Consider the following 12,237-nt stretch of genomic DNA (forward strand, 5'->3'; position numbering starts at 1 on the left):
TTTTCAAGAATACAGGTTTATTGAACTTTTTTAACTAACATTTCTCAAACAATTGTGAGGACAGAATATCCATTGTATTAATTTCATTTTTTATATCATGGATTTTTTGCATTTGTGACACTACCATTCAAACCCAGGTCTACTTAATAAAATTACATGTTTCCAACTTCCTGTACTTTTTTGCATTTATCAAAATATGCTGATATTTTATTTACAATGCTTTCTGTAGACAGTGCTGAACAGAACTGTTGGCAGGTCAATGAGCTGCATATCTATTGCTCTTCCTCCTCCAGGTCCCAGCAGCTGCTGAATAGGCAGGCATAATTCAGTCAGGTCCGCTGTTCTCCAATCCCCAAATCCAGACTCCTGTACCCAAACTGCCAGACGTAGAAGTGTGATTCATCACTCCAGAGAACACGTGTCCTCTGGAGTCCAGTGCTTTACACCACTGCATCCAAAACCTTTCATGTAAGGCTCGGATGCAGCTGATCAGCCACGGAAACCCGTTCAATGAAGCCGTCTAAGTGCTGCTCTCAAGCTCATTTGAAGGCTTTCATTCCCAGTGGTTTTCACTTTGTTATACTACTGGCAGACTGGAATATTCAGCATTGCACAGGCATCCTGTAACGGTACCACGCAGGAATGTATTGAGCTCATGACAGCGACCCATTCTTTCACAAACGTAGAACCAGTCTGCAGGCCTGGAGCTCGATTTTATACAGCTGTGTTCGTGGAAGTGATCGGAACACCTGAATTAAAGGGTTTGGGTAGGCGAGGGAATACTTAATATAGTTTTATTACATTCAGCCATTCTCATAGATGAAAGATCTGAAAGTGCTGTTTGGAAGTGTTGTTTAGTTATATTAAAAAGTCAAACAGTTATCTGCAGGAAACATTTCAATTAAAAAAAAGAAGCTAAATGTCCCAAATGCATTTGTTTAACTGTACTAACATAATGAGCTGAAAGAACAGCTTTGCATGAATGATACAGCTCGAAAGTTTGAAATAAGAACCCACGTAATTCAAACAAATAAAGAAAATCAATTAGCAGGAGCTTTTGACACTTAACATACTGTGATGAAAGCTCAGTAATGGGTTTAAAATCACTACAACAACAACGTCTAAATAATTATGGATTCCTGTCTACGCTTTAACAGTGTCAGCGGCACAATAAAAGGGTTAAGATGAGGGGGCGTCACATTTGAATAATCTAATTTGCTAGATGTGGTAGAGCTCTGTGTTGATTGGCTGTCGGCTTTGTGCATCAGTGACTTCTTTCCTTCACCGTCCGTGACGTTAGTGCTGTCGGTAGTTCCTGTAGGAGTCTGATGGTCTTGAGGAACCAGTGCCTTTAACTGAGTAAAAAGTTCATCATCCAGTTCTTGAAACCTTCTTCTTGTCGTGTTAGAGTCAGCGGGGGCAGAGAGACACTGGTACATCTGAAACACAGAGGGTCTCATCAAAACACTGGAGCAAAAAGTTCCTATTTTTAGGTTCTGCCAGAAACATAAAAAGCCAGACGGCTGACAAAACCTAACCAGCACAGATCACCAACTGTCCTCGGCCTCCAGTGAAAGCCAAGAATGAAATTTATTTCAATCAAAGTAATTTTATCCTCAAAAGAAAAAACAATTTCAGGGCTTTCAAAGCCTGATCACATGAAGACGACGGCTGTGTGTAAGCAGCAGGTCTCACCTGGATCATATGTTTGTGCAGTTTGTTGCAATCTAGCAGGGGAAGCTCCTCTGGGAGAGACATTAAAAGGTCCAACACTATGGCACTCTCTGGATGACAAAATGTATTATTAGCAAATGTAAATTCATCAAGTGAAAGCTATAAACAGACTTTCAGGATCGATCCAATATTTTGAGTAACCAGAGGAACAAGAACACAATGCACGTTTCAGTTTTTCCTTTTTAGCGAAGCTTTGGTCAAAGACAGCACCAAGTCTGTTTCATAATAGTGTAAAAGGAGTTCACAGAGTAGGTGTACCCTGGTTTTATATGTTGTTTCTTCAATTTTTAATTAAAAAAAATATCTCTTTCAGTCTCTTTGTTGGTAACATCTCCATTTCAGCTTCACCGACAGGTGTTGCCGGCATAAAATGTAAAATAAGCTTCTATTTTTTTAAAAATACAATAAAAAAAAACTCTCAGTTTCAACATTTGAGAACTTGTTTTGTACTATTATGAACTGAATATATGCTTTAAAAGACCTGCATATCATTGTCTGCTTTTGTGTTTAGATTTTATGAAGTGTCCAAACAATTTGGGGTCAACTTGTGACGACCAAAATGGTTTCCCGGAGCTTGAGGGGTTTGCACATTCACAGGTTGCCTGATGGGAGGGGACGCTGCTGCAGACAGTTACAGTCAGACTGCAATCACTCCCAAAGACATTGATGAAGGTTGACAAATAATTGCTGTCGACTTATAGACAGATTGCCATCAGCTGGTTGTATTGTGCTTACTTTCTGCAGAACAAGAAAGTTGCTGAGCGCAAATGAAGTCGTTAAATGTGAACTTCTATGTAGACAACAGACGTGAGTTTTTACTATTACAGTTAACTGCTGTATTATTTTACAGACTAATACCCGACTGTTAGCAAACTAAACTGTCTTATATTTAAGAAGCACATCTTGAGTACAGCTTTACCAACACGAATAACTTTTGATTTGTTTCTCGTGAAGACATCCTGTTGTTCTGAAGACAGAAACGAACCTTTTTTCATTAACCTCACATGAATATTACATAAAATACTGACGGCACCGGTGCAACCCCTCAGCCTCCTGGCAGACACACCTACATTTGAAAATCCTAGATGACTTCATACTTAAGTTTTCACATTCACAGGATATTTGTGGAAAGGTTTACGTGTGAAATTCAGCATGTTCAATGTGTTTGTTGCAAAAGGATTCTGCCATAATATTCAGCGATGCTTACCCATGGGAGTGAGTTGACAATCCTGATTCGGTTTTTGAACTGTACTTAAGAAGCCATAGATCCTCTCAAAGTCCACTACACACTTGACACCAAACATGTCTTTTGTGGCATATTTGCTGGTCCGACCAAACTTGGCATGAAATGCTGTGGCGGAGACGGACTGTGGGAGAGTAGTGGGTGTGGAGCAGCTGGAAATGGCTGAAGAGGCAGCAGTGGATAATACAGAACGGGGGACTGAAGTAAGGGTAGTGGCAGAGCAAGAGGCGGGCACATTAAGGCTGGAAGACAAAGACTGAGAGGTGGAGGTGATGGCGACGGTGGTGGGCTGTGACTCGGTGGGCTGCTGGGTGGTCTTGTTTATTGACCTGCTAAGACTTGGAGATGTCGAAGACCTAGAAGGGGGTTGAAGCGGTCCTTTCTCTGGCGTCGCTGTCAGAGATGCAGTCTGTAGATATACACATGGCTTGTCAGAAGTTTCAAATGTGGGCGCAGGCTGTTGCTGCGGTAGACCGATTGTGCCGTTTGGCATGCTACATACTTGAGATGGTGCTGGCGGTGTTTTGGATGGCCTTGTGGTTGGTGCTGGAGTCTTGGGTGACTGGACTGCCTTTGTGTACCGATGCGCACCTAGAGAGGGACGTTTTACATTTTTAGTTGCAATATATTTTTTCACAATAATATGGCAGCAACTATCAACACATGTAATAAGGCGTTACCTTGGGGATCAGAAAGGACACACCTACAGTTTGGCTACTCTGGTCTGCATCTGTGGATGTGTTTGTAAACTTGCAGCTTTTTCCTGTGATTTGGTTTCTTTTAACACAGAAGAGTCAAACTGAACTCTGCAAACCTTAATTCATCCCTACAAACCATGTGAGACTGTTCACTCTGCTTACTGGTCAGCTGTGTCTGTGGCAGGAGTAACAGAAGTAAATACAGGGAGATGTTGCTGTGTGCCGGACTACTGGAGAACATGGACAGTTTACATAGAAATCACAGTTAGCTGCTAACCCATATATTGATGCCTATGATATATCTACCTGCACATTTTTAGTACCTTGATGGTGGAAATAACTCATTTTTGATGTAAACAGACTAAACACCACAGGTGTGAAAAGACCCAAAGACACAAAACAAACAGGCTGGTGACCACTTTCATAGTTGTGACAGAGTATCTGGTCTCACAATCAATATGCAAGTGGGACGACAGCTCTATGAGATTGTCTTAATATACAGTAAAAGCCATAGAAAGCAGGCAGGTGTTTGTTTGTTTTAAAAAAAAACAAGAACATATTTTTCCCATTACCATGTTCAGGTGCCCAAAATATGGAGCAAAACGGATATTACATTTCACAATATGGGAAGCTGTTATTCCAGCTTTATTCTTAAATGGATTAAACTCATTTTCCAATACAACACTCCCTAATGACAAAGTTTGCTTGAGAATTTCAATACATTTGCTTTTATTCCAAATTTATTAGTTAAAAACCAAAAATACAACATGCACATAAGTATTCACAGCCTTTACCGTCACACTCGAAACTGACCTCAGGTGCGCTGCATTTCCTGTTCTTGTCTGCAACTTAATTAGAGTCAAGCCTTGGTAAATTTAATTGATTGGACAAGAAAGGCCAGCTCATAGTTTATGGTGCAGGAGCTGTCTGTAGACCTCCAAGACAAGACAAACACAAATCAAGGCTGCAGACAAACTTCATGAAGGCCCCAGTGAGCACAATGGCCTCCATCAAGTTTAGAAGCACCAGGACTCTTCCTGGAGCTGGTGCTGATCAAGGTGTGGGACCGGGTGGAAGGGCCTTAGTAAGGCAGGTGACCAAGAATCCAACAGACACTTGTGGGCGATCGTGGCTCAAGAGTTGGGAGTTCGCCTTGTAATCGGAAGGTTGCCGGTTTGAGCCCCGGCTTGGACAGTCTCGGTCGTTGTGTCCTTGGGCAAGACACTTCACCCATTGCCTACTGGTGATGGTCAGAGGGCCCGGTGGCGCCAGTGTCCGGCAGCCTCGCCTCTGTCAGTGCGCCCCAGGGTGGCTGTGGCTACAATGTAGCTTGCCATCACCAGTGTGTGAATGGGTGGATGACTGGATATGTAAAGCGCTTTGGGGTCCTTAGGGACTAGTAAAGCGCTATATAAATACAGGAGTTTGTTACTAGCAGCTATATAAATACAGGCCATTTACCATTTACTCTGGTGACGTTCCAGTGCTGTTCCAGAGGGAGGAGAACGTTCCACAACGACAACCACTTCTGCATTATTCGACCAATCAGACCTGTATGGTCGACTGGACAGATTGAAGTGAATCCTCAGTAAAAGCGATGATGCTTGCCTGGAATTTGCCAAAATAGATCTGAAAGGCTCTTATACAGTGGGGCAAAAAAGTATTTAGTCAGCCACCGATTGTGCAAGTTCTCCCACCTAAAATGATGATAGAGGTCAGTAATTTTCACCAGAGGTACACTTCAACTGTGAGAGACAGAATGTGAAAAAAAAAATCCATGAATTCACATGGTAGGATTTGTAAAGAATTTATTCGTAAATCAGGGTGGAAAATAAGTATTTGGTCAATAACAAAAATACAACTCAATACTTTGCAACATAACCTTTGTTGGCAATAACAGAGGTCAAACGTTTACTATAGGTCTTTACCAGGTTTGCACACACAGTAGCTGGTATTTTGGCCCATTCCTCCATGCAGATCTTCTCGAGAGCAGTGATGTTTTGGGGCTGTCGCCGAGCAACACGGACTTTCAGCTCCCGCCACAGATTTTCTATGGGGTTGAGGTCTGGAGACTGGCTAGGCCACTCCAGGACTTTCAAATGCTTCTTACGGAGCCACTCCTTTGTTGCCCGGGCGGTGTGTTTTGGATCATTGTCATGTTGGAAGACCCAGCCTCGTTTCATCTTCAAAGTTCTCACTGATGGAAGGAGGTTTTGGCTCAAAATCTCACGATACATGGCCCCATTCATTCTGTCCTTAACACGGATCAGTCGTCCTGTCCCCTTGGCAGAAAAACAGCCCCATAGCATGATGTTTCCACCCCCATGCTTCACAGTAGGTATGGTGTTCTTGGGATGCAACTCAGTATTCTTCTTCCTCCAAACACGACGAGTTGAGTTTATACCAAAAAGTTCTACTTTGGTTTCATCTGACCACATGACATTCTCCCAATCCTCTGCTGTATCATCCATGTGCTCTCTGGCAAACTTCAGACGGGCCTGGACATGCACTGGCTTCAGCAGCGGAACACGTCTGGCACTGCGGGATTTGATTCCCTGCCGTTGTAGTGTGTTACTGATGGTGACCTTTGTTACTTTGGTCCCAGCTCTCTGCAGGTCATTCACCAGGTCCCCCCGTGTGGTTCTGGGATCTTTGCTCACCGTTCTCATGATCATTTTGACCCCACGGGATGAGATCTTGAGTGGAGCCCCAGATCGAGGGAGATTATCAGTGGTCTTGTATGCCTTCCATTTTCTGATGGTTGCTCCCACAGTTGATTTTTTTCACACCAAGCTGCTTGCCTATTGTAGATTCACTCTTCCCAGTCTGGTGCAGGTCTACAATACTTTTCCTGGTGTCCTTCAAAAGCTCTTTGGTCTTGGCCATGGCGGAGTTTGGAGTCTGACTGTTTGAGGCTGTGGACAGGTGTCTTTTATACAGATGATGAGTTCAAACAGGTGCCATTCATACAGGTAACGAGTGGGGGACAGAAAAGCGTCTTACAGAAGACGTTACAGGTCTGTGAGAGCCAGAGATTTTCCATGTTTGAGGTGACCAAATACTTATTATCCACCCTGATTTACGAATAAATTCTTTACAAATCCTACCATGTGAATTCATGGATTTTTTTTTTCACATTCTGTCTCTCACAGTTGAAGTGTACCTCTGGTGCAAATTACTGACCTCTGTCATCATTTTAAGTGGGGGAACTTGCACAATCGGTGGCTGACTAAATACTTTTTTGCCCCACTGTACCATTCTTGCCTGATGAAACAAAGACTGAACCCTTTGGCCTCGTCTGGCTCTCTTCCACAGCATCTTGTGTCATGCCTAACACCCCTCATCCCCAACTAGTTGCAGCAGATGGCAGCCTGAGCCCTGCTTTGCTGCGGCTTTCTTCCTGTTAAAAAGTAGTGGCTCCCCATCCAACCTGATGGAGCTCGAGAAGTTCTGTAAGTAGAATGGGAGAAACTGCCAAAAATAGGTGTGCAAAGCTTATGGTAACTTATCATTTTGTCATTATGGGGTGTTAGGTGTAGAATTTCTGCTATGATAAATGAATTTAGTCCATTTTGGTCTTGACATTGTAACATGACAAATTGTGGTCCAAGTGAATACTTTACGGATGCACTGTGAACCTTCAGGGGGAATGTTTTTGTTGTTTGTCAATCATTTCACACTGACCTATGAAACACATAAAAATATAGAAATAAATCAGTGTAGCGTCAATACTGGCAGGGCCCAGTCAGACCCTTCAGCCTCCTTGCAGATGCACCTATGGTATAAATCTCTGACTCTCTTCCACAGCATGTCTTTATCTTGTCTTCCATCTCTCCCCCCAACCGATCGCAGCAGATGGCCCCTCCCTCCCTGAGCCTGGTTCTGCTGGAGATTTCTTCCTGTTAAAAGGGAGTTTTTCCTTCCCACTGTCGCCAAATTGCTTGCTCATAGGGGGTCATATGATTGTTGGGGTTCTTTCTGTATGTATTATTGTAGAATCTACTGTACAATATAAAGCACCTTGAGGTGACTGTTGTTGTGATTTGGTGCTGTGTAAATAAAACTGAGTTAAATTCAATTCCAAAATCCAAAATGCCTCATTCTCAACTTATTGCGTTTAAAAGATTTCCAGAAAACCTTACGGTCAAGTTCACTGGCATTCAAAGTTTTTTGAAATTTTTTAGCAGATACATCTAGATTATCATTTTCAAAATCCTAGGTGACTTCCTTCTCCAGTTACTACATCACTTCGTTCTCGAGTTACGGCATACACAAACTTGATTGTTGGCATTGCCCACCCTCATTCCATCCAGTGTGATAAAAATACAAGACCAGCCTTTTATGGCTGATTTACCATGAAACCATGAAAAAAATTCAAATTATAGGCGCTTTGTTACTAGCAGCCTGTTACTTAAAAAATGGTAACTGAGAAACTGAGAAAGATAACACAATTTGACAGTACAAAAAAATATATATTTTTGCACCAACAATGCGATTCAGAAAGAGCCATTAAGCAAAAACCTGGCGTACATCAGCATACTGTGCAGTGTGCGCTTAGAAAACACTCTACCGCTTACCAAACGTTTATCAGAAATGGTCTCAATACAAGGGTGGCTACCATTAAAAATAAAAAGGAGCAGGCTCTCGTTTCTGGCAGCTGAATACATGATGCTGAGAGGTGGTTGGAGGAGCTACAGGTTTGTACCTTGCACTGGCACCGGTATTGGCCTCAAAGGGATGGTACGACCATCTGTGGGTGGTCTGTGCACCTGGGGAGGGTCACTATTTCTCAAAGTGCAAGGCTCTGTAGAAGACACGATCAGCATCTGAAAACACAGAGAGAAGCAGAATGTGGGAGAACAACATTGATTCAACTGTGTTTTTAACTACACAAATGTAACTATCAGCAGGAATTTTAAAAGCAAAGAACAGAAAACTTTAGTTTAATTTACATGCAGCAAGAATTATTCCTTGCAAATTAAGATGAGCTGTTGCACATTATTGATTTGTCTTTTTTGAAAAAGCTATATTCATTTTGATATCAGCCAAGCTTATGAAGGTGGTACTTTAATGCCATATATTTTCTGAGGTGGTACTCATCATAAAAGGTTTGAGAACCGCTGCTCTAGCTGATCTCGATGAACACCAAGGTGTTCCCAGACTAGCTGAGATGTACAGTCTCTCCAGCATGTCCTGGCTCTGCCCTGGAGCCTCCTTCTGGTGGGACATACCTGTTACGCCTCACCCAGGAGGCGCCCAGGAAGATGTTAGATGCCCGTACCACCTTTACTGGCTTCTTTCCATGTGGAGGAGTAGCATCTCTACTCTGAGCCCTCCTGGGATGGCCAGAACACTCAGCTCTCTTTTCACCACAATTTTAGGTGCAGCATCTGCATCACTGCAGCCGCAGCATCGATCTGTCTGTGGATTTCCTGCACCCCCTCTCTCATCACTCAACAAGACTCCGATATACTTAAACACCCGCACTTGGGACAGTAACTCGTCGTTGACTCCACCCTTTTTCTGGCTAAGAACCATGGCCTCAGACTCAGAGGTGCTGCTTCACACTCGGCTGTGAACCGCTGCAGTGCGAGCTGGAGGCCACCACCTGATGAAGCCAACAGAACCACATCATCTGCAAAGAGCCGAGACGAAATTCTGAGACCACCCAATTTAAATTCTGTCCATAAAAATTCGATAATTCCAAAAGCACCTCTCACAGAATACTCCAAGGGACACGGTCGGATTCCTTCTGCAAGTTCACAAAAGACATGCAGACTGGTTGGGCACTGGCACCCACCCCGTGCAACCTCAAATAAGATTCGGAAAGTACTGGGAAAAATTCTCTGATACAAATATGTGAAACGATAGACTTTGAAAAACTTTGTTTTGCCTGTTTGTCTATGAGTCTTCTTTTTTTGTCAGTGGGTCTTTGGGTATAAAGAACAGGCTCCACCACTTTCCCCCCTCTTTGTTGGAGACAGCACAAAGCAAAGATGACAATCAGCACAAGGAGAGTTTTACCGATTACCACAGCAATTCAACTTGAGAAACATGAACAGGTAGGAAAGAAGGCTGCAGCTTGACTTGTTAGCTGCTGAAGTTCAGTTCTGGCTGCTGGGCTGGGGTCTGAGTAACTTAGCCTTAGCATTAGCATCCTGTCTGTACAGGTGTTTGCAGAGAGCTGAGGTTCTGTTAGCAGTATAATAAGAGATTTGTTTTTCTGTCCTGGATGTAGTTTGCACTTTATCATCATGCTCTTGTCCTTTTCTTCAATAAAAATATGAGTTCGGTCCATATCCACGCTGTAGACTGCGCCACTATTTTTCTCCACAGGCACACAAATTGAAATCAGCTGACTGTACACAAGTGCAAGGAGAACCAATAAGTGGAACCAATAGGCAAGCAGAATAACAATCCCAATGAATTAAAATACTGGGTCTCGTTTCTCCCTACTGATAACAGATCTATCCTGAAGTATGACTGTTGTGTGAAGGATTTGTTGTTTACTTAAATTATCACAAAAATAAAGTTAAACTAAATTTAAAAATGCCTACCTGAGAGAAAGCAGTGGAAATAGTTTCCTCAAGGGTTCCCACTAAAGAAGAGGCCATGTATGTCCACTCCTCAATGGGTTTTCTAACGTTCCTCTCCTCCCTCCTTTGCCTTTTCAGCTTCAACCTGGCATTTAAGAGCACTTTGTTCTTCAGAAGTTCAACCACAGACTGGATCTGAAGGAGGGAAAGGACAGTGCGTGTCTTTATGCACAGTCAGCACACAGTATAAACAAAAATTAATAAACTCAGTTCAAAAAGTAAGGAATCTTGTGTTAGATTATTTTTTGTAACAATATTTGGCAATAAACCTCATGCTCTTTAGTCCCCTAAAACGCTGTCACGTTTCTAAGGAAAATGCACTTGCAGCGGTTACAACGATGGAAAACTTGCCAAATCTTCTCTATCAATGACAAACAACTTATTCTGACAAGATGCTGACAGTCAGGTCCCCGTGAGCATGGTCAAAGTATGCTACGCTGACTGACCCACACCATAGGGCAACGTTAAGCTGGTGTTGTTGGTCCTAAATCTCCAAATTGAAGACCAAGTTCGAAATAATGGGAGATGTCAGCACTCAGGAACCATAGGCGGTCTTCTACAGATTTGCAGGATTACATGGCACTCCAGACAATCTAGCATAGACGGCACACGGCCAGTCTCTGGCCTCATAGGGCTGCCATGACTGCCCTTTACTGTTTGCACTGGTATTGACAACATGTGCACTGGAACCTGAAGATGTGGAGGAATATCATCTTTGGTGATGATGAGTCCAGATTCTGTCTATGACACGGAGGACGCTACGCTGCTTGCTGCACCAATAAGGTGACAGCTTTCAGCTTTTGGTGAAGGAAGTGTGCGATGGTGTGGGATGTCATCGTTCTCACTGGAAATCCAAAGTTTGTCATTACTGGGGACTCATATTTCCAGTTTCTTCAGACTTTAATCATCCGATCCAATAAATGACACTAAATTTGAGCTGTTTGGCAGTGACAACGATCTGAAGGCACAAATACACGTTCCTTACGATTTAAGGGGAAATATACAGATTCAAGACGTATTAAAAATTAGGACTGTTAAAACAAACAAATAACCACTCAAACACATACTTCCTTACTTTCTGTTTATATAAATTAAAAAGGATATTTACGAAAGACTTGTTTTGACTTAAGTACCAACGAAAAGCGTCGTTTCTGTATGAGGGCCGTACCTCTGAAAGGGACCGAGTAGGCAGGTGTTTTCTCAGGAAGGCACAGTCGATGTCTGTTTTTCCTGCGGCGGTCCTGCTACTCAGTCCTTTAAGGGCAACAAGAAGTTTCTTCTTCTCGTCTCGATGCCAGCTGCATTTACCGGAACGTTCCGGCTCAGCGTCCAGTCTGTCAGCCCACTTTGTCCGAGTAACGCGAGGATGCGGCTTCATGTTCGCCTGAGATTCAACACAGGTTCCTGCTACTCAAAGCAGGAAAACCCAGTGCGCATGCCCTTTGCTCCAAAACTTCCGATAATACATTTTCAGAATAAAAGTTGAATATTTCTATTTGCTACAAATAATTTGTTGTTCAGTGTGCATTGAACTGAAATTACATTTATTTGGTGATACAATTAAAGAAAAAGCGTTTCTAATGGCCCAGGCTTATGATTTTTTTATTAGATTTGATAATAAAAAATAAAACAAACAAACTGTCTGTCACATCAATATTATACATTTAAAAAACAAAACTTTTTGCGCTCCACAGGTTTGGAATGTGAAATCAAAGCATTTAGATCCCTTGCTCTCTCTCTCTCGCTCTCTCTCTCTCACACACACACACACACACACACACACACACACACACACACACACACACACACACACACACACACACACACACACTTTTAAAAAAACTTGTTTTTAGCGTATATTGTGGATGAGTAGGTTTCCATTTTATTTTGAAGGTCGTACTGTTTCCGGGTAACTTCAGCGCTGACCTCCAAGGTAACGCAGCATAAAAATATGGACAGAGCTTCG

General features: G+C 42.7%; 1 protein-coding gene across 1 annotated transcript; it reads right to left on the reverse strand.

Annotated features, from left to right (window-relative positions):
* Positions 1 to 11,682, reverse strand: snapc2 (small nuclear RNA activating complex, polypeptide 2). Its single transcript, XM_080905950.1, has 7 exons — positions 11,440 to 11,682; positions 10,233 to 10,406; positions 8,381 to 8,501; positions 3,480 to 3,568; positions 2,942 to 3,386; positions 1,696 to 1,784; positions 1 to 1,439 (listed from the first exon to the last, which is right to left on the reverse strand). The coding sequence occupies exons 1-7, from the start codon at positions 11,647 to 11,649 to the stop codon at positions 1,122 to 1,124; spliced, it is 1,446 nt and encodes a 481-aa protein (XP_080762076.1). The 5' UTR covers positions 11,650 to 11,682; the 3' UTR covers positions 1 to 1,121.
* Between the last annotated feature and the right edge of the window lie 555 nt (positions 11,683 to 12,237).

This window comes from Rhamphochromis sp. 'chilingali' (assembly GCF_963969265.1).
Source record: "Rhamphochromis sp. 'chilingali' genome assembly, chromosome: 1".
NCBI lineage: Eukaryota > Metazoa > Chordata > Actinopteri > Cichliformes > Cichlidae > Rhamphochromis > Rhamphochromis sp. 'chilingali'.

Excerpts from the sequence above, each read along its gene's own strand:
- snapc2 (XM_080905950.1), bottom strand. The coding sequence starts at position 11,649 with ATGAAGCCGCATCCTCGCGTTACTCGGACAAAGTGGGCTGACAGACTG. Across the intron at positions 3,569-8,380 it reads AATACCGGTGCCAGTGCAAG|GTGCGCATCGGTACACAAAG; the intron begins GTACAAACCTGT and ends GTCCCTCTCTAG. Across the intron at positions 1,785-2,941 it reads TTGTCAACTCACTCCCATGG|AGAGTGCCATAGTGTTGGAC; the intron begins GTAAGCATCGCT and ends TTTGTCATCCAG.